Source organism: Sparus aurata, chromosome 13 (assembly GCF_900880675.1).
Source record: "Sparus aurata chromosome 13, fSpaAur1.1, whole genome shotgun sequence".
Taxonomy (NCBI): Eukaryota; Metazoa; Chordata; class Actinopteri; order Spariformes; family Sparidae; genus Sparus; species Sparus aurata.
In genome coordinates, this window is record NC_044199.1 from 22,557,838 (window position 1) to 22,579,382 (window position 21,545).

At 42.4% G+C, this 21,545-nt stretch overlaps 1 protein-coding gene and 1 long non-coding RNA gene across 2 annotated transcripts; both read left to right on the forward strand.

Annotated features, from left to right (window-relative positions):
* The first annotated feature begins 388 nt into the window (after positions 1-388).
* Positions 389-5,625, forward strand: LOC115594723 (uncharacterized). The gene is made up of 15 exons (XM_030438945.1): positions 389-472; positions 573-636; positions 808-908; positions 1,000-1,272; positions 1,353-1,484; positions 1,694-1,787; positions 1,942-2,009; positions 2,145-2,363; positions 2,486-2,524; positions 2,643-2,759; positions 2,851-2,928; positions 3,050-3,171; positions 3,278-3,355; positions 5,175-5,258; positions 5,493-5,625. The coding sequence occupies exons 1-12, from the start codon at positions 389-391 to the stop codon at positions 3,164-3,166; spliced, it is 1,386 nt and encodes a 461-aa protein (XP_030294805.1). The 3' UTR covers positions 3,167-3,171; positions 3,278-3,355; positions 5,175-5,258; positions 5,493-5,625.
* Positions 5,626-14,835: 9,210 nt separating this feature from the next.
* Positions 14,836-18,515, forward strand: LOC115593615 (uncharacterized). Its single transcript, XR_003986338.1, has 2 exons — positions 14,836-15,277; positions 18,443-18,515. It is a non-coding gene; the product is annotated as an uncharacterized LOC115593615 (long non-coding RNA).
* Positions 18,516-21,545: the final 3,030 nt, after the last annotated feature.

Here is a 21,545-nt window from a genome sequence, read left to right on the forward strand (position 1 = left end):
AGTACAGATGTTTAAAGTGTGTCTGTTATGTTGCTAACGCTAACTCGTAACATTTGAGACATTTATCTTATTATTGCATATTGTCTTTGATAAGATTAAAGGGTTCCTGTGCGCTGACAGCTGAGAGTGACCATCATCTTGGATTCATTGCCTTCAACCATCGCAGAGCAGTATCACCACATCACCCACACACACACAATCACCACATCTTCATCTATTTCTCAAATTTCATTTTATATATAAGATTATATTAGGTTGTCTTAGATAAGTTTTATTTTACGTTAGGTAGTTAAGGTTTAGGTTTAGGTCAGTTTGACAGGTTAACCTATTAACCTTTGAGAAGCACTTCTCTTTTTTTTTTTCCCCCCTGTCAACTTTTGTCAGCAGGATGCCTAAGAAGTCGAGGCGGTCTGTGGCGGCGAAGGAGCGCTGGAAGACCCACCCCCCCTGCTCCCGAGCTCCAGTCAGCAACGTATGTTCCTACCTCGTGTACACACAACACACACACACACACACACACACATACAATGAGACATTGTCTGAGGTTTAATGTGTTTGTAATCTGTCATCAGGCATTTGGCTCTTCACCCCCAGCCAAGCCTTTCTGGAGCCCGGGTGATGCCGAAGTTCGTGCACGTAAGTATCCACTTGTTTTATCCCTAAATGATCCATAAATTAATTCATCATCAATATTAAACTCTTTAAACTGGTTTTCCTGTACTTTTTTTACAAGTGATTGTTGATATTTCCTGGCGGGCTTTCCCTCATCAGTTTTACCTTTTATCTGTTTTGTCCTTTACTAAACAGGCTGGGGTACTGGTTACCGCCATCCGGCAACGAGGTGGCCACCTTCGGAGTGGACTGGACGGAGCCACAAGCTGGTCATCCCACCGGAGTCTGACAAGAAGGTGCTATTATTGTCCAGTTTATGAAGGAAGTAATTGCTCTTGAGAGGGATTAATGATTTTCATGCTAAAGAAATTTTCTTTGTTGTTGCAGTTTGTTCTGATTGTCGGGGACTCCCATCTCCGGTCCATCGTGGATGGTTTCGTCGTGATGCCAGAAGGGAAGTTTTCTTTTGGTTTCATGTCGACCCCTGGGGCCCATGCCGCTCAGCTGCGGACTGAGGTCCTACATGCTGAAGTTCCTCGCTCCCCTGATGCTGTTTGTGTTCTTGCCCCTAGCAACAACCTGACGGCGAGCAGGACCGTGGACGAGGCAGCCGTTGACTACGCCCGATTCCTCACTGCTGTGAGGAGCCGCTGGCCCAAGGTAAGCTTTTATTTATTTATTTTTTAGGCATCTACACCTTTTTAATTATACAGTGGATAGATTTTTGAAATGGGAAAGAGGGGGTGTCACATGCAGCAAAGGTCCGCTGGCCAGGATTCGAGCCAGGGTCTGCTGCATATGTGGCATGCGTTTTAACCACTCGACTACCTGCGCGCCCACGCCTCACTGCTGTGAGGAGCCGCTGGCCGAAGGTAAGCTTTTTTTTCATGTCTCGCTTGTCCTGTATTCTTAGTAGTTTAACAACAATAGAAGTACATTGATTACTCTAATAGGACTAATTGTATGAGCTTAATGTCAGCTTAATGTGATGTGGTGTGTGTGTGTGTGTGTGTGTGTGTGTGTGTGTGTGATTTTGAATGAAATTGTCAATTGGTGGTTTCTAAAATTTTGTTCTCTACAGGTCTTTGTGCTGGACTTCCCCCCCCGCCTGAACGAGGATGAGAAGCACCAGAAGGCCCTTCGCCACGAGTACCATCGCGTGACGGCTCGTATGGGTACGTTTAAAAAAAAAAAAAAAAAAAAATCTTGTAAATAAAAACACAAAAAAGAAATGTACTTAAAAATGTCTTAAGATATAGTAATGAACATAAAGTCATAATACATGTTTGATTGTTGTAATGACTTATTTTTTTCTTTCTGTATTTTAAGGTTTGAGGTACTTCTCTGCGGAGGAGTACTTCCCCCGTACGCGCTTGGATCTGTGGAGCACAGACGGCGTAAGTAGAATATCTGTGTGTGATAGAAAAAGTCTAATTTGCTATAATTTCTTGTGTGTTGATATGAAACAGTCAACACAAGCTACTTTTTTAGAGTTGAACTTTGTAAATGGATTTGTATTGTCATGTCTGCAGGTTCACCTGAGCGACCGTGAGGGGATGGGGATCCTCACCCAGCTGCTGTGGACCTCCACGGAGCAGTTCCTCGCGACACCTCCTCCCCCTTCCCCGGTGTCTCCTACTCCTTCACAGCCGCTTAGGAAGTTTTCTCCTAAGCTGGTTGTGAAGGGAGAGGTACGTGCTCCTCTGTCTCCTGACCCCTTCCAGTGGAAGGTCGTTGGTCAGAGCAGCAAGGTTAGTAGTTTTTTTTTATTATATTATGTGTGTTTACATGTGTTTGTGTACCTTTTGTGAACAGGTTCACAGTCGTAACTAAAAAGCACCTATATAATCAAATGTGTGATGTGCTTTTCCAGTCGCAGGTTCCTAGTCAGGCCAGCGTGGCTCAGCAGCAGGTGAGAGATTTTTCTTTTTTTCACAACAAGTTAACTGGTTAGTATTTAAACTTTGTGTATTTGACCAGACAAATATTCATTTGTCTTCGTGTTTATTTTGTTTTTTTGTCTTTCACAGGAGAAGGAGTCCTTCCTTCCACTGAACCCAATGTGGTTCAGTAGCACGGCCCTTCGTGCTACGGAGGAAGTGTCTCCCTCTCAGCTGTCTGACGTCCCGTCTCCTCCAGCACGCAAGGTAAATTGTCTGACATCTCTTCCCAGCTGTATTATAAAGTTTCTCCTTGTTCCCTACAGTTACTGTTGCTATGTTTTATTTGACGGTGCAGGTGGCCTCTCCAGTGGTAGCCAGGCGGCGTAGGACCACGGAGAGACGCCCCCCTCGCAGCCAGTCTCCTGTGAACAACGTATGTTACACAACTGACATGCACAGTCAGTGTTTACAGTTGAAACTGTGTCTTCATGGAGATGTAACTACATTGTCCACTCTGTCTGAATTTTAATATATTTGTTCTCATCTGTCAACAGCTGGTTGGATCCCCTCCAGCCAGGCTGTCACGGAGACTGGAGGACGACGCCCCCTCCAGCCCGGTTCCTTGGTCCAGGACCACGGATGGATCACCCCCCGCACCCAAACTTCAGTGACCAATGTATGTATGTTACTCTCTGACCCAACAGACACAATCTTACACAGAACCTACAATGTGTTCACTGAGATGTGTGAAGTTTAACATGTTTGTTCTCATGTGTCAACAGCTGGTTGGATCCCCTCCAGTCAGGTTGTCCTGTAGTTTGGGTGATCCGGCGACCCCCTGCTGTTCACCGGTTGCGAAGGTAAATATCATTCCTATTAAATAAAGTTCATAATGTCATTAACCCTTTAGGCGCCAGAGTCGCAAATTTGCGACACACCGCGGTACTGAACAAAACAGCTGTTTTCTCCCAATAGAGTGTTACATGTCGTTCATACTCCCCACCACTAGTTGGCAGACATCCTATACTTAGACCTTAGCTCATAAAAACGTCTTGCTTCAATGCAAAATGTTCGAGGAAGTCCCATGCAAACTGTGGGCTGAGAGAGCGGAGACGGTGCGCCAGGAAGCCATTTTGCTGAAGGGGTATTGCTGGATTCAGACGTTATTGAGACGAAATAAACGACAATGGCATGCAAAAAGTTGACACGTAGGGAAGTGATTGAGCTCCTATTCGGTGATTCTGATTCTGAAGTGGAAAATCTAGCTTTGGGAGATGACGGTCGGTTGATTAGTGAGCTTGCTAGTCGCGGTGCGTCTTTGCATAGCAATGGCGGCGCCGCGCAGAGCGAGGAAAACGCACAAGCACTAACACACGATCCTTTGCCCAATAGGTGGGAATGGAAATGATACACAAACTCATAGTATCAGTAGGGAAGCGAATGGATTTGGTAGAAGTAGCGGGGGTGGTGAGAATAGCGCGGGGTGTCAGCGTTAGTGTTCACTCTTTCCACCGCGACGGTCACGTAGCCTCCATCCGCGGCAGCGGTGCAGCTATGCGCCGCAGCAGTGTTCACGAAGCACAAAGCACACACGAGTCCAACTCTTCTCACAACACTAGAGGAGATAGCAGGGGGAGACGTGGGCAAAGTGTTCGTAGAAAGGCTGATGGGTGTCGTAGGGGCAACAGGGGAAGGCAGAACAGGGCTGGAAATGATGATGATGATAATGGTAATGGTGGCTGGGCTTACTTGAGAGATGAAGTATATGGATAAAGCCCTTTGATGAGCAAATTGGATATCGTGGTGACAGAAAGCTAAGCAATGATTCAAGGTCTATAGTTTTTTTGTCCCTCTTTCTGACTGGTGATTTCTGGTATCTTATAACAATGGAGACAATGCTCATCAGTATTTAGGCTGACATGAACTAATTCCAAGTTCACGGTTTCATGAATGGTATGATGTAAATGTTAATATATATATATATATATATATAGTTCTTATTGTCTCTATGCCTTGCAATGAGAGGCTCCACACTCTACAAATATTACAAACTTTTATCTGGATAGATGGGCACAGATAAGGCCCTGCAGCTAAAAGACGCCTACTGTTATTATTATCATATAATAATAATAATAATAATAATAATAATAATAATAATAATAATAATAATAAAGAAGAAGAGAAGAGAAAACAAGAAAAAGGGAAGAAAAAAAAGTGTCCTCCAATGGGGGGGATGGTGGGTAAAAAAAACGCATACTGTTTACATGAGTTTTGTGGTGTACTAATAGTTCTAGTTTACGACTGTTGGCTTACAATTTACTTTTTCCCTGTTCATTTGATGTGTGGACAACATAACAAATGGATGGAGGGGATGAATCTGATGAAATAAGTTCAACTCTCTTTCAAAATACCAGGTATTTCATGGAAATTACATAATCCAATATGGCCGCCATCATATGACGTCATAATATGCAAATTAGATGGGAAAAATTACTCCCTTCATAAACTTTAGGTCATTCTCAATATTTGTCTCATTTACACTTTGTCTCTATCTCAAACTACATTCAAGCCAGAGCCTTCTGAAATTTAGATGTCAAAATCTAGTATTTTTTAAAATAAAACCAGGCGCCTAAAGGGTTAAAGACTTCATTTTACTGAATTGTTATTATTTGTTCTCAGGTGGCCAGGATGCAGACCCCTTCACCGGCTGGACCGTCCCAGACCCTTAAAGCTGCGGCCTGTCACTCTCCTCGCCCAGCTAAGGTATTTACTCCACAACTGACACACACACACACACACACACACACACAATGTTTACTGTAGAATCAGCTGTAACTACATTAACCTGGTTCATTTAACATCTCTGATACCATTATCTTTCTCTGCAGTTAACAAATGTCAGTGAGTAATTGAAATTTAGAAAACTTTTCTTGTATCAAATTGCTGTGTTGTGTTGCCTCATGTCTAAATATTAACTGGTGTTATGACTTATCACAGACTGTCCGGACACCAGATCCCTCATCGACCTGCTGGCCCTGGATCATCAAAGACGGACTCACCACCTCTCATTCCCCTTCTAAAGAGGTAAGGACATTAACATTCGGGTTTATGGTGGGTTTAATATAGTGTTTGTTCGAGGGAAAGTTTTGTATACTTTCAACTGAAATGCATAAAAAACAAACTATGAAGGAGAGAAATAATTAATATATTATTACAATTTATGTTTCAATAATAAAAGTAATAATAGTAATCAAAATTATGAACAAAACTAGTTTTACATGATTTTATCCATGTTTTCATGTGTTCACAGTGTGACACAAGTACAAGGGATGTTTGAGAGTTAAAGGTCCTTTTTAAAGCGTCCTTCAAACTTTGATCAAGATGACAAGGGGTGACAAAGGTTTATGATGGTCTCAAAACATTTAAATTTGAAATATGGAATAATCTGTCAGTAATGTGTTCAAGTCAAGTATGATTAGCATAATAATTTGTATGTGTAAAAGTGTCAGCTCTTTTATATATGTCCAATTGATCGGGAAAATTTGGTGAAAATGATTGTATGATTAAATAGTTGATAGTTATTAATTTAATTAAAGCTGCAGTAGATAAAATGTTTTTAGTCACATTTGCTTAAACTGTCACTATGCTATGACTGTAGTTTATGAAACAGTCAGGGTTCTCCCCAGACGGTGGAACAGCGGCGCCGCGCCACTATACCACTAGGTAAGCGCCGCTATACTCCGCGCGTGACAGTGACGAGCGTCCGTCCGTCAGTCCCCCGGTTGACGGCTAGGAGCTCCCGACTGACGGCGATGAGTGTCCCCGGTTGACGGAGTTGATGACCGTCTGTCCATGTTCCCCCCCTCCGGATTGACGTTGACGAGCGTTGCCCCCCCCGGACAGACGGTGCGCCGCTACACTAAAAATTTCTGGGGAGAACCCTGAACAGTTGATTACCACAACTAATATAAATGATGTTAACTAGGCTAATGATTATGCTAATAAGTAATCCTTGATGATGATGATGATGATGATGATTATTATAATAATTTATCTTACGTTTCAGGTGCCGGTTAGTGCTATTATTAGGGCCAGTCATAGTCAGAGTGACATGAGGTACAGGAAGTTCTCCAGGAACCACCAGTGTACCTGCATGTCCCTGACTTTTCTGGCTTATCAGAACGAGGGCCGTCAGTTGAACAGTGCTGCCCTCGATAGAGTGCTGGCAAAGGGAGATTCACTTTATGTAGGTGTAAAACGACAGCTGATCCGGGAAAAAAGATTCCACAGTGACCATCTCACTGTGGAAGAACTGCCCAAACAAGTCCTGACAGACACAGATATGTTTCACTTCCACTGGCCTGAAATCAGGTGTGGACCTGTGAAAGCCAGTGGAAGCCAGGCTTGGGGTCTGCCCCTTGCCACACAGTTGGAGTGTCTGTCAGGTGAAGTTAATCTGGCTTTAATCATAGTAAGTCCAGAATGTATTGCAGTTTTCCGTGACCAATCAGGCAGGTATGGTGTGTTTGATTCACACTCAAGAAACGCGGTGGGCTTACCTCACCCCCACGGAACTGCAATTATGAAGACCTTCTCAGAAATCAGTGACTTGGCTAACCACCTGCACAAACTCTTTGCAAATCGCAGACCTTTTGCCAGTTATGAGTTTGTGCCAGTGTCATTCAAAGCCATTGGTTCCAGAGAACGCCCTCAGGCATCTCTGGCACACAGTGTATCCATTACAGCTCTCCCACCAGCAGCAGAGTGCGTCCTCAAGACGGCTCCTGCACCACCAGCAGCAAAGTGCGTCCTCAAGACGGCTCCTGCACCACCAGCAGCAGAGCGCGTCGTCAAGACGGCTCCTGCACTAGCAGCAGCAGAGCGCGTCGTCAAGACGGCTCCTGCACCGCCAGCAGCAGAGTGCGTCGTCAAGACGGCTCCTGCACCGCCAGCAGCAGAGTGCGTCGTCAAGACGGCTCCTGCACCACCAGCAGCAGAGCGCGTCGTCAAGACGGCTCCTGCACCACCAGCAAAAGAATATTTCACAAAGTTGCCAAAGCAACAGCGAAGAAAAGCGATGCAGAAAGCCAGCCAAAAACAACACACATTGTCTGGTGAACAAAAAAAGAAAAAAATCCAAAATCCAATGAAAAAGTACAGCAGCTGCCCAGAATTTAGGAGAAAAAAACTCCAAGCACAAAGGAGAAGATATGGCCAAGAAATTCTCCATCAGAAACAGCGATCCTTCAAACGTTACCATGAAAATGCAAAAGTTCAAGACGAGAAGAAGGAAGAAGTCGTCAGAAGATACAGGGAAGATGCTACTTTCAGGAGACGACAGAAGACTTGTATCACAGAGAAATACAAGGAAGACGCCACGTTCCGCACCAGACAAAAAAAATACATTACAGATAGATACAAAGAAGATCCAGTGTTTCGGAGCAGACAAAAATTTGACATGTCTCGGAGGTACAACACAGATCAAAGATATAGCCAAAAAAAAAAGGAAGATTTAAATCTTGGATATCAAAATGATTCAGAATTTAGACGTCGTTTTAATCAACGTTGTAACCGGCAGAGAGCAACCAAATTGGCCACAAATGCTGCCTTTAGCATATTTTACAAGATGCAGAGAGCGCTTAGACTCAAGAAAAAATACAGACAAATTGTGCCCCACCGCCCCCAGCCCCTGATTAATCCACTGATGGAAGCAGCCATAGCTGTCTTTCGTGAGTCCATTAGACATGGACCCACATACATATGTACCGTTTGTAACAGAACCCTGTTTCCTTATCAGGCCAAAGAATGCAAAAGACAGAAATATAGTAAACACGCAAAAGTGGCAGCAGCATGCTTGACAGGAAACTATGTTCACTTTTGTGACAGTGACTGCTCTACCCCTTGCTCTGTGCCACAAGAGAGACTGCATGAGTGGATATGCTACACCTGCGACAGCCACCTTATCAGAGGACGCATACCACCCATGGCAGTCATAAACAATTTGGAGTTGGCGCCCATCCCCCCAAAATTGGCTGTACTTAATATGCTTGAGAGGCAGCTGATTGCAAAAATCCTGCCATTTGCAAAAATTGTTGCTCTGCCAAAAGGCCAACAGAGAGCAGTCCACGGAGCTGTTGTGTGCGTTCCATCAGAGGTGGAAGCGACCGTCAACAGTCTCCCACGGCCCAGAGCAGAAGCGCAGCTGCTTCAAGTGAAATTGAAAAGGCACATCAAATACAAAGGTTACCAACACTTTTACACCGTTAATATGAAGAATGTGCTAGCTGGCCTTGCTACGTTGAAAGAGATGCATTCAGAATATAAAAACGTGTTTATCGATGAGACTGCCACTTTTGACTGTCTGCTCGAAGAAGAGGAGCCCATCGAAGAAGAGGAACCCAGGATCCCAGAGGAAGATAGGGATGTAGATTTGGAAGAAATTTTTAAAAGCCAAAACGAGCCGGGACCGTTAGAGGCAGATGAGGAAGAACAGGAGGAGCTGAGACCAGGCCTCTCCCTGGACACTTGCATGCAGCCCCCCGACATTGCACAGGAAATCCTTTCGTATGGCGACGGAGTATTTAGTGTTGCACCCGCGCAAGGCAACAAGCCGGTTGGTTTTTTTGGCATACCTAAGTTGGAGGCCATGGCTTTTCCTGTACAATTTCCGACTGGAGAGAACACATTAGATGAAGCTAGAACCGTCTCCCTGTCCCCGAGCCTCTACTTTAATTCTAGGCTCTTTGCTGCAGATACGCGTTTTGCAAGTGACCAGAGTTATCTTTTCTTTGCGCAGTTTGTTACAGAGACTCACCTCGCGACGAATAGTATGTCTATACAAATGCGCAAAGGAAAGTCGAAAACCAGAGACGGCCGTAGGATTAATAATGTCATGCTCCAAGATAAGGATGAGGTGGAACAGCTCATTATGAACCAAGATGCGACCAGGTTCATGCAGCCTCTTAGAGGCACTCCAGCCTATTGGAACAAAACACTTAAAGATGTGCACGCCATGGTTCGTCAAATTGGAAAACCAACATTTTTTGCCACGTTCTCCGCTGCTGAGATGAGATGGCCTGAGTTCATAGAGGTCATCAAAGCTCAGCAGGGTGAACAAGGGCTGTTCTCAGATTTAGATTGGAAAACAAAATGCGACATTTTGAGAAGTAACCCCGTCACAGTAATGCGCATGTTTGAAAAGAGAGTCGAGGCTCTCATGACGAACCTCATCCTCTCTCCTGCACGACCTATTGGTGAAGTAGAAGATTATTTTTATCGCGTTGAGTTCCAAGCCAGGGGAAGTCCACACATCCACATGCTAATTTGGATAAAAGATTCACCTAAATTTGAAGAGGACCCTGATAGTCACATCATGGAATTTATAGATAGATACATTAGTTGCAAAATGCCCGACCCTGACACAGATCCGGAACTTCACAAAATAGTGTCAGAGGTTCAGGTGCACAGCAGGAAGCATTCAAAGTCCTGTAAGAAGGGAAATGTAGCCTGCAGGTTCGGCTTTCCAAAACTACCGATGGATAAAACATTCATCACCAGGCCCCCCACTATTAATTACCACCAAAAAGAGGATCAAGATGATGCAGACTTCGAAGCGCAAATAGCGGAGCAGAAAAAGGCCCTCGCAGAAAATCAAAAATTGGCTAAGCAAACGCTCCAACCAGTTAGAGATCTGCTTATGGATCCAGGCGCTTCGTTCAGCAGTTTGACAGACTTGCTTTGCCAGTGCAACTTAACCTACGAGCAATACTTCTCCGCCGTGCAGCGCCTGGCAAACAACCATGTCGTGATGCTGAGGCGCCATCCAAATGATTGTTGGGTTAATGCCTACAATCCTGATTTGCTTAGAGCGTGGAACGCAAACATGGACATCCAGTACGTCATAGACGACTACAGCTGCATCATGTACATGATGTCATATGTAGCAAAACCGGAGCACGAGATGACGGAATTCCTTAAGAACGTCATCAAAGATGTTAAGAAATCTGATGTTAACAAGCGCGACGAAATGAAACAAATTATGCAGGCCTACTCTAAACACAGAGAGGTCAGCGCTCAAGAGGCTGTAGCCCGTACCTGCAGCTTACGCCTTAAGAAGTGCTCCCGATCCGTGTTGTTTATTCAGACCGACGAGGAAGGTCTGAAAATGAGTCACCCTATGAGTAGACTGGTAGGAATGGAACCTGGATCAGAGGACGTATGGATGTCGGGGTTGCCTGAAAAGTACGTCAACAGACCACTCACTCGAGAGTTTGAACGTATGTGTCTGGCCGAGTTCGCGTCGGATTACAGGGTACTCTACGGCCAGCAAAGGGAAAGCCCAAATGCCATTTTATTGTTAAATGATCAAGGATTTATTCAAAAACGAACTGTAGGAAAACCAGCAATCATTAGATTTACTCGCTTCTCAGAGGAAAAAACTCCAGAGAAGTTTTATAGAAGATTGCTGAAACTTTATCTCCCACATCGATCCGACGCCGATCTGAGAGATGAAGCGTACCCCACTTATGAAGAGTTTTATAGGTGTAGCGAGAAGTGGGGTACAAGAGTAGAGGTAATAGTGGGGCACAACAAAAAACGTTATGAGGGCCAAGGAAAAAACATGGAAGCTGCGTTTCAACAGCTTCAGGTGTGCGGTCCTCTCGTGAATGCTTGGAACTCTTTTGCGCCCGAAATTGAAGTGGACCGGCTGGAGTGCCTGGCTGAATGCGAACCTCACGACCAAGATCAAAACGGTGAAGATGTCCCAGAATTCGGCACTAAAAAGGATAAGGGGAGCTCTATGCCTAGAATAGATGCTCCAGAGTTGAGTCCAGACTTTGTTAGGAAAATGTACCAAAGTCTGAACGAAACTCAGGCTTCCGTTTTCTACAGTGTTCGGCAGTGGTGCTTTGAACTAGTCTGGGGCCACAATCCAGAACCATTTTATTACTTCCTGTCGGGAGGGGCTGGATGTGGCAAATCGCATGTGATTAAGTGCATTCACCATGAGGCAACGAGAATTCTGCGTGAGCTCCCGAGATTTCGGGACCACGCAGACATGTCCCAACCCGCAGTGCTGCTGACCGCATTCACAGGTACAGCAGCATTTAACATATCAGGCAACACGTTGCACTCTATTCTCAAATTACCAAGGTCCTTGAAGCCACCTTATCAAGGTCTTGGGAATGCACTTGACGAAGTCAGAGCAACACTGGCCAACGCTGAGATTCTCATCATCGATGAGATATCCATGGTCTCTAAAGAGCTATTTGCCTACGTGCATTGGCGATTTCAGCAGATCAGGGGTAATCGGAAGCCATTTGGAGGCATGTCTGTCCTTGCTGTAGGTGACTTTTATCAACTGCCGCCCCTTGGTAAAGCCAAGCCACTGTGTGTGTACGAGGAGACCGAGTTTGATCTCTGGAAGGATAACTTCAAAATGGTCACCCTGACAGAGATCATGCGACAGAAAGACGATCGAGCTTTTGCTGAACTCTTGAACCGTCTCAGGGTGAAGCAAAAGGAAGATCCTTTGTTAGATGAAGACAGGCTCTTGCTTACACAGGCAGTGGCTGATAGTCAGCATTGTCCAGCACAGACTCTACACATCTACGCCACAAACAAAGAAGTAGACCGTCACAACGCCGACATCGTAACTGCTTGCTACGAGGATGCGATTGGCATTGCAGCTCGTGATTTTCGAAAAGACCCCAGAACTGGCTGCATGACGTTTGTGTCTGGGGAAATTAAAGGACACAAGCGAGATTTGCCCGACAACATAATGGCTGCTCAAGGAGTACGCGTTATGTTGATCCGAAATTTAGATGTGGAAGATGGCCTTGTGAACGGTACATTTGGAACCATTTCTAATATTGTAATTGGAGAACCAGGAGGCGTGAAGATGATTGGACTCCTGCTGGACAATCCTATAGCAGGACAGAGATTCCGCAAAAAAATGTTAGGTCCCTCAGATAACTCGGTGTACATCGAAAGATCTGAGGAGAACCTAAGTAACAAGAAAGGGGTTGTTCGCCGGCAGTTCCCCATGAAATTAGCTTTTGCTTGTACGGCCCACAAAGTTCAAGGAATGACCATGCCGTCGGCGGTCGTGTGTCTGAAGCGTGTTTTTGAATCTGGTATGGCGTACGTCGCACTCAGCCGCACAACCTCACTTCAAGGTCTCACCATCCTTGACTTTGATGAGAAAAAAATTTACGCTAACCCCAAAATCAAGACAGCTCTGGAAAGTATGCCTCATGCATCTTTCCAGAGCTGTAGACCATTGTTAACGCTTTTAAAATCTGTACAACAAACTCCAAAGGTTTTGACAATTGTCCACCACAACACGCAGGGTTTGCCATGTCACATGGTGGACCTCAAAGCACATCACGAGCTCCAACAAGCAGATGTGCTTTGCCTTACAGAGACACATTTGTCGGGGTCCTCTGTAGCTGAAAGTTTTCAGTTGGAGGGGTACGCCATGTTCACAAGTAGCAGACAGCTGTCTTACAACAGCTGTGTGAACATGGCCAAAAAAGAGGGAGGTGGAGTTGCCATGTACTGTAGAGACACTGTTCAAGCAGAGCCTCGCAGGTACATGCAACAGGTCACTGATTTGGAGTTTGTTGTCCTTAAAATTGAGGCTCCAGTCAAAGTGCTAATAGCAACTGTGTACAAACCGCCAAGTTTTCAACTGGGAGTCTTTCTCCAAAACTTGAAAAACCTCTTGGACTCGTTGGACATGTTAAATCACCAGCCCATCATTGTTTGTGGCGATTTTAATGAGGACCTCCTTTCAAAAGGAAAAAAAAGTATCAAAGATTTGTTTCAATCCAGAGGTTACACTCAATTAGTAGCAAATTCGACAACAGAAAAGAACACACTAATTGACCACATTTATATTTCACATCCTGATAAATGTCTTCAATCAGGTGTTCTCCAAACGTATTACAGTTACCACAGTCCAGTTTATTGTATTTTGACTGACTAATGGGCTCTCAATTTTTTTCAGGATTTAGTCTTGTTTAGTCTTTTAGTGTGTAGTCTTAATGTAATTGTTTTTCATATGTATGTTGTTAAAGTGGCATGTCTTGGCTGGAAATAGTTTAATCTTGTGTAAATGTCTTTATATCTGTATTTATATATTTGTGTATTTATTTTAAAATGGAGTCAGCAATTTTTTTTCATGTCCTTCTTATCATCTCTCGAGATGATGAGAACAACTGGGCCAGTGTGTTAAATGTATTGTAATTAATCATTTTGTAAATACCTTTCAACATTTTTTTTATATATATTCATTTGTATGTATTTATTGACATTGTTTGTAATATCTTAACTCATGTTCTTCTCATCTATTTAGATGAGAATGGCATGTGTAAGATATAATGTAAGCTGCAATGTAATAGCTAAGCTAATGTAAGTTATTACATTAACTAAGCTAAGCTTACATAAGTTATCATGCAATTATGTAATTTAAGGATGTATGTTAAATGAATCATTTATTTTGTATGTATTTTTATTTTGTTTTTTAATTCTTTATCTTGTAATGTAATTGTATTTTTTATTGTATGTTTTTTTTTTTTCCTTTTTCTTTTTTTCTGCTGGGTTGTTGTCACTACATTAGCTAAGATAATCTCTTACATTAGCTAAGATTATCTTAGCTAATGTAAGAGCTACATTAACTAAGATAATCTTAGCCAATGTAGTGCAGGAGTTGCAGGGAGGAAGCTGAACGTCCAGCTGAGATGCAGACCAAGCTGCATGTCAAACCCAGGTCCATCACAAAGTAAGTATGTTTTTTTTTTTTTTTTTTAAGTGATTCATTTGCATTGAGTGACTAACTCAATGACGATGTCAATGTCTTTCTTGGATGATCCAGTGAGAAGGACCCCCAGAGGACTGCAGCAGATCTCTCTCCAACGAAGACAACAACCCAGAAGAAAATAAGGGAAGTAATATTTCATTAAATTCTCAACTTTCAATTTAAATATTTACATCAGTCTTTGAACTCTGTAACTAATTTATGTCTTTTAAATCTGGCAACATTTATACAGACTACAGGAAGAAGACCTCAGAGGACTGCAGCAACAATAAGGGAAGTAATATTTCATTAAATTCTCAACTTTCACTTCAAATGTTTACATCAGTCTTTGAAATCTGTAACTAATTTATGTCTTAAATCTGGCAACATTTATACAGACTACAGGAAGAAGACCTCCAGAAGACTGCAGCAACAATAAGGGAAGTAATATTTTTGTTAAATGTATACATTTTCTTGTCAAATGTTTACATCAATCTTTGGAACCTGTAACTAATTAATGTCCTTTTAATCTACCAACAGTGATCCAGGAAGAAGACCTCCAGAGGACTGCAGCAAAATAAGGGAAGTAATATTGTTTTCTCTTCAAATGTTTATGCGATGATTTTAAACTAATTCATGTCTCTTTTTAAATTCAGCAACAGTGATCCAGGAAGAAGACCTCCAGAGGACTCCAGCAAAATAAGGGAAGTAATATTGTTTTCTCTTCAAATGTTTATGCGATGATTTTAAACTAATTCATGTCTCTTTTTAAATTCAGCAACAGTGATCCAGGAAGAAGACCTCCAGAGGACTGCAGCAAAATAAGGGAAGTAATATTGTTTTCTCTTCAAATGTTTATGCAATGATTTTAAACTAATTCATGTTTCTTTTTAAATTCAGCAACAGTGATCCAGGAAGAAGACTGCCAGAGGACTGCAGCAGCTCACTCTCCACTGAAGACGTTCAACCCAGCAGCAGAGAAGTAAGGGACATTTAACATTGTATCTTCATTGATTAACCCTTGTGCCTTCCTCGGGCATTTTTGTACATTTTTCTCAACTTGTTTTTTTTATTTAGCGATCATTTTGGCTGTGTTACAGCTTGTGGCATGGATTTTTGTAGGAACTCTTCTTTTTAGTCAAATTTTTGAAATCCAGTGTCTTTTACTCTTACATGTCTTTTATTTTCCTGTAATGCATTTTGCACCCTCTAACCACCTTCGTGGCAAAAATGTACACGCACAAAATCTGCCATAAAATACTCATACATCAATATTTTTTTCTGCTTTTTTTTTTGCTTGAATCCCTTAACGAACTTGTTTCCTGATCAAAATGATCAAATATTCAATAATTTTCAGGATTTTAACCCTTTAAATGCCAGTTTTATTATTTGAATTACTAATTATTTATTTAAAAAGAAACACAAAAAATGTATTATTTTCCATATAATAAGTAGTAGGCTGATGGGGCTTTGGTGGTGATTAGAGTCTTTGATATATCAAAGATTACCAACAAAATTGATTTGATTGCATTAGTATACTTTATGTAGTAACAGATACTCCCTCTAACCACCTTCGTGGCAAAAAATGCCCCATTGACTTCCATTAAAACCACATTTTTTAATCTCACTACCATTACAGTATAAAACCATGAATTCTGTAATGTCAGCATGCCATTTTGAAGAAAAGTAGTGATATTTAACATTTTTGATGTATTTCACCAGATTCGACCATTTTCCCATTGTAGGCCGATGCATGAAATTCTTGTATTTTTGCCAGTTATATTATGGAGCCGGGTGACTACCAGGGCCCTGTGTGTGTGTGCGCATATTGTGTGTGTGTGTGTGTGTGTGTGTGTGTGTGTGTGTGTGTGAGAATCTGTAAGCATGCACTAATCACTTCAGCGGTGAAAAAAGGTCATCTTTTGAGGAATGTGTTTCATGTGTCTTTGAAAAGGTGCTTGAGTGAAAACATGCCTTTGCTGTTCTCAAAAACAAAGCAAAAACAACGGTTAGTGTGTTTATGCACCTGGCTGCTTTCACAGCCAAAGATAAACATGCAACTTGTCTGAGGGGTCATTTCATTAGTGAGCAGAGAGGGTGCAAAAATGAAAAGGCATTTCAGAAGAGAAGAGGCATTAGAAATGGTCATGCAGCCTTTATCTGACAGCGAGCTGCAGGATTCATCAGGGGAAACCATGATCTTCGAGGGGGAGTCTGACACAGAAGGCTCACTGGAGTCTTCCACGTCTGTGAGTGCCTCTGACCCATCCTCTGAGAGTGAAGCGGGCACTGAGGATCCTGTCCATCCTAAAAGTCAGTGGACGGGCAAGTGTGGTCTCCATCTCATGCTGAGACTCTGTGCTACATGCAGGCACCCACCGGCATGGTGCCAGGGCCCATGGGAGATGCAATATCAAGAATCCATAATTTAGCATCATCTTTTGACCTTTTCTTCACTCCTGACCTGATCCAGCTCATTTTGCAAATGACAAACTTATACGGGAGGCGTTCAGTGTCAGGATGGAGTGACGTGGATGCCCAAGAGATTCGGGCATACATGAGACTTCTCATCCTGACAGCGCCATTGACCAGCTCCACTAGAAGGAGAGGTGTGTGCTGGTTGTGCAGAGGCCTGAAAAAGAGGTCTTCCACCACCAAGTGTGCATTTGTAGGGAACACTAGGTCACATGCTGCAGGACCACACACACACACACACACACACACACACACACACTTTGAGACCTCCTTTCTGTCCAGAAGAAGAAGAAGAAGAAACAATAACTTTGATATTTCAACAGCAGCTGTAAACTTGTATTTCATTTAACCCTCAGATTACACACACACACAAGCGCACACACACACACACACACACACAGTATCCATGTATCTGTTTCTCTCAAACACACACACACACACGTCGTATATTCAATGCCTGGATATTTCTGTTTATATTTCATATTTTGTTCATATTTCATATGTTCTGTTTTGTTTTTTGTTGTCTAAATTTCCAAAGTTGTTGCAGTTTGCACAATAAGAGTTCACACTGATGAATCAGATGTTGATTTAAAAACATTTCACACACACACACACACACACACACACACACACACACACACACAGGGCCCTGGTAGTCACCCGGCTCCATAATATAACTGGCAAAAATACAAGAATTTCATGCATCGGCCTACAATGGGAAAATGGTTCAATCTGGTGAAATACATCAAAAATGTCAAATATAACTACTTTTCTTCAAATTGGCATGCTGACATTACAGAATGCATGGTTTTATACTGTAATGGTAGTGCGATTAAAAAAATTGGTTTTAATGGAAGTCAATGGGGCATTTTTTGCCACGAAGGTGGTTAGAGGGAGTATTTGTTACTACATAAAATATACTAATGCAATCAAATCAATTTTGTTGGTAATCTTTGATATATCAAAGACTCTAATCACCACCAAAGCCCCATCAGCCTACTACTTATTATATGGAAAATAATACATTTTTGTGGGTTTTCTGTAGATAATTATAATATAACTGGCATTTAAAGGGTTAAAATCCTGAAAATTAATGAATATTTGATTATTTTGATCAGGGAACAAGTTGATTAAGGGATTCAAGCAAAAAAAGCAGAAAAAAATATTGATGTATGAGGATTTTATGGCAGATTTTGTGCGTGTACATTTTTGCCACGAAGGTGGTTAGAGGGAGTATTTGTTACTACATAAAAAATACTGATGCAATCAAATCAATTTTGTTGGTAATCTTTGACATATCCAAGACTCTAATCACCACCAAAGCCCCATAAGGCTACTACTTATTTTATAGAATATAATACATTTTTTGTGTTTTTTAAAAAAAATTTAATTGATAATTCAAATAATCAAACTGGCATTTAAAGGGTTAAAATCCTGAAAATTATTAAATATTTGATCATTTTGATCAGGGAACAAGTTGGTTAAGGGATTCAAGCAAAAAAAGAAGCAGAAAAAAATATTGATGTATGAGGATTTTATGGCAGATTTTGTGCGTGTACATTTTTGCCACGAAGGTGGTTAGAGGAAGTTTCTTTAAGGAAGGCACAAGGGTTAAGTGCTTAGAGAACACTTCCAACCTACCTGACTAAATGAATGTGTTTTAATATTTTAGGAAGAACAACAACTCACAGACTCGGGATGAAGACCTCCAGGAAGAAGGCCTCTGCTTTTTTTTTTTTTTTTGGAGAAAAATAAATTTTATCACTGTTACAAGATGTCAGTGTATGCCTGTTGAATTATTATTAATTATGTTCCAAGTTTAGTTTTCCTTTGTAACAAGGACCATAGATGAAGACACTGAGAATGAATGGTAGGTGGTGAAATGAATACATTGTAGCATTGCATTGTAGTATCATGGTATATCAAAGCATTGGCAATCCTCATTTCCCGTTGACAATGGAGCTGGGGGAAAAAAATGAATCTTTGTTTTTCAAAGGTCGACATCTCTGGCATACTTTGACCGAGACACACCATTGAAACTTTAAAATGTAGATAAAAGTCCAAATTATCAACGTGGGATTCAACTTTTGCTGTAGCTTTCATAGTTTTTTCGTCACGGGGCAAAGCGCACAGCCCACTCTCGCGATTTCCCGGCGGGGAATTGTCTAGTATTATTATTCTTCCTCCCGCTACTTTTTGGCACTTTTCACGCCCCGCACCGTTGAGCGAATACCAACAACAAATATATCAAATACCGAGTAGCATACCGAGTCTGCTCGGGCAGACTCGGTATGCTAATATTTTTCTCACCAGAATATGAATACGACTTACGTCGCGAAAAACTGCGACAAATTTCCCATAAGGAATGAATGGGACGAGGTCAAAAAAGTCGCAAATCTGCAACGTTTTTCAAACATCTAATGCTCCGGCATACATTCAGCTCGAAACACCATTCCAGCTTTAAAATGTAGGTGTAGGTCCTGAGTATTTAAGTTGTATTTGAACTTTTTTCCTTCGATGTGTAGTTTTTGAACTGTGATCCTTGAATGACGGTGAGTGATTTTGGAAAAATTCAGGGTTTTCAATGATTGTGTATGGCGGAATGTTCGTGCAGCAGAGTGGAGATGGGCCAACTGACAGAGTGAGAGGGATTCAAAAATTTGCTCAGAAATTTTCTCTTTCCGTGACGATCCTGGCCACAAATTAGGCTGAAAAACAGTGATATTTTCCAGAGTTGTAGCCACACTTGTCTTATTTCTCCCACTTGTCTTCTTTCTCCCAATGTGTCTACTTTATCGGTAGGATTTACGGTTTTTGAATTATCGACCGCTAACTGACAAGAGTAGCTCTCAAATGCTCCATTTACTCCAATGTAAACCGGGAGGAGAAATTTCAAAACTGCACCCTTTTTTAACTCGCTGCCATTTCCACATTTCTGAAGCTAGGACCACAAAACTTGATGTGTGTGTCCCTCAAGGCCTTTACCGCTTGATGGTGAGGAAACTTTGCTGGTGCCATGTTTGCTTTTTCGTCACGGGGCAAAGCGCACAGCCCACTCTCGCAATTTCCCGGCGGGGAATTGTCTAGTTGGCGTGAATGCTGACTCAGCATTCACACTATTGTTCTTCTGGAATTTATTAGTGGGCTGTGCTCGCCAGCCCACTATGGACACCTCTATAGCAGAGCTATAGGTATCCACAGCCCACTATTGTTATTGCTCGCGCCTCTTTTTATTAGTGTGAATGCTGCAAGCATTCACACTATTGTTCTTCTGGAGTTTATTATTATTATTAGTGTGAATGCTTTCACACTATTGTTCTTCTGGAGTTTATTATTAGTGGGCTGTGCTCGCCAGCCCACTATGGACACCTCTATAGCAGAGCTATAGGTGTCCATAGTGGGCTGTGCGAAGCCCACTATGGACAGGAAGAATTAGTGGGCTGTGCTCGCCAGCCCACTATGGACACCTCTATAGCAGAGCTATAGGTGTCCATAGTGGGCTATGCGGAGCACAGCCCACTATTGTTATTGCTCGCGCCTCTTTTTATTAGTGGGCTGTGCTCGCCAGCCCACTATGGACACCTCTATAGCAGAGCTATAGGTGTCCATAGTGGGCTGTGCGGAGCACAGCCCACTATTGTTATTGCTCGCGCCTCTTTTTATTATTTTTCTTCTACCGTCCTTTTTTTGGTACTTTTCACGCCCCGCACCGTTGAGCGAATACCAACAAAAAATACATCAAAACGTGCGGCTCGGGCGGACTCGGTATGCTATTATTTTTCTCAGGAAAATATGAATTTTTCGCGACGTACGTCGCGAAAAACTGCGACAAATGTCCCATAAGGAATGAATGGGACGAGGTCAAAAAACTCGCAAATCTGCGATGTTTTTCAAACATCTCCTGCTCGGGCATACGTTCACGTGGAAACACCATTCCAGCTTTAAAATGTAGGCACAAGTCCTGAGTATTTTTGTTGTATTTGAACTTTTTTCCTACGATGTGTAGTTTTTGAACTGTGACCCTTGAATGGCGGTGAGTGATTTTGGAGAAATTCTGGGTTTTCAATGATTGTGTATGGCGGAATGTTCGTGCAGCAGAGTGGAGAGGGCCAACTGACAGAGTGAGAGAACCGTGATTCCGTGATGATCCTGGCCACAAATTAGGCTCAAAAACAGTGATATTTTCCAGAGTTTTAGCCACACGTGTCTTCTTTCTCTCAAGTAGCTCTCAACTGCTCCATTCACTCCAATGTAAATCGGGAAGAGGATTTGCAAAACTGCGGCCTTTTTTAACTCGCTCCTATTACCACATTTCTGAAACTAGGACCACAAAACTTAATGTGTGTGTTCCTTAAGGCCTTTCCCGCTTGATGGTGAGGAAACTTTGCTGATGCCATGTTTGCTTTTTCGTCACGGGGCAAAGCGCACAGCCCACTCTCGCGATTTCCCGGCGGGGAATTGTCTAGTATTATTATTCTTCCTCCCGCTACTTTTTGGCACTTTTCACGCCCCTCATCGTTGAGCAAATACCAACAAAAAATATATCAAAACGTGCGGCTCGGGCGGACTCGGTATGCTATTATTTTTCTCAGGAAAATATGAATTTTTCGCGACGTGAGTCGCGAAAAACTGCGACAAATTTCCCATAAGGAATGAATGGGACGAGGTCAAAAAAGTCGCAAATCTGCGACGTTTTTCAAACATTTCCTGTTCGGGCATACGTTCACGTGGAAACACCATTCAAGCTTTAAAATGTAGGCACAAGTCCTGAGTAT

Bases quoted from the DNA above. Each gene is read 5' to 3' on its own strand.
- LOC115594723 (XM_030438945.1), top strand. From the start codon at position 389: ATGCCTAAGAAGTCGAGGCGGTCTGTGGCGGCGAAGGAGCGCTGGAAG. The intron at 909-999 runs GTGCTATTATTG...TTGTTGTTGCAG, and splicing joins CACCGGAGTCTGACAAGAAG to TTTGTTCTGATTGTCGGGGA. The intron at 1,273-1,352 runs GTAAGCTTTTAT...AATGGGAAAGAG, and splicing joins TGAGGAGCCGCTGGCCCAAG to GGGGTGTCACATGCAGCAAA.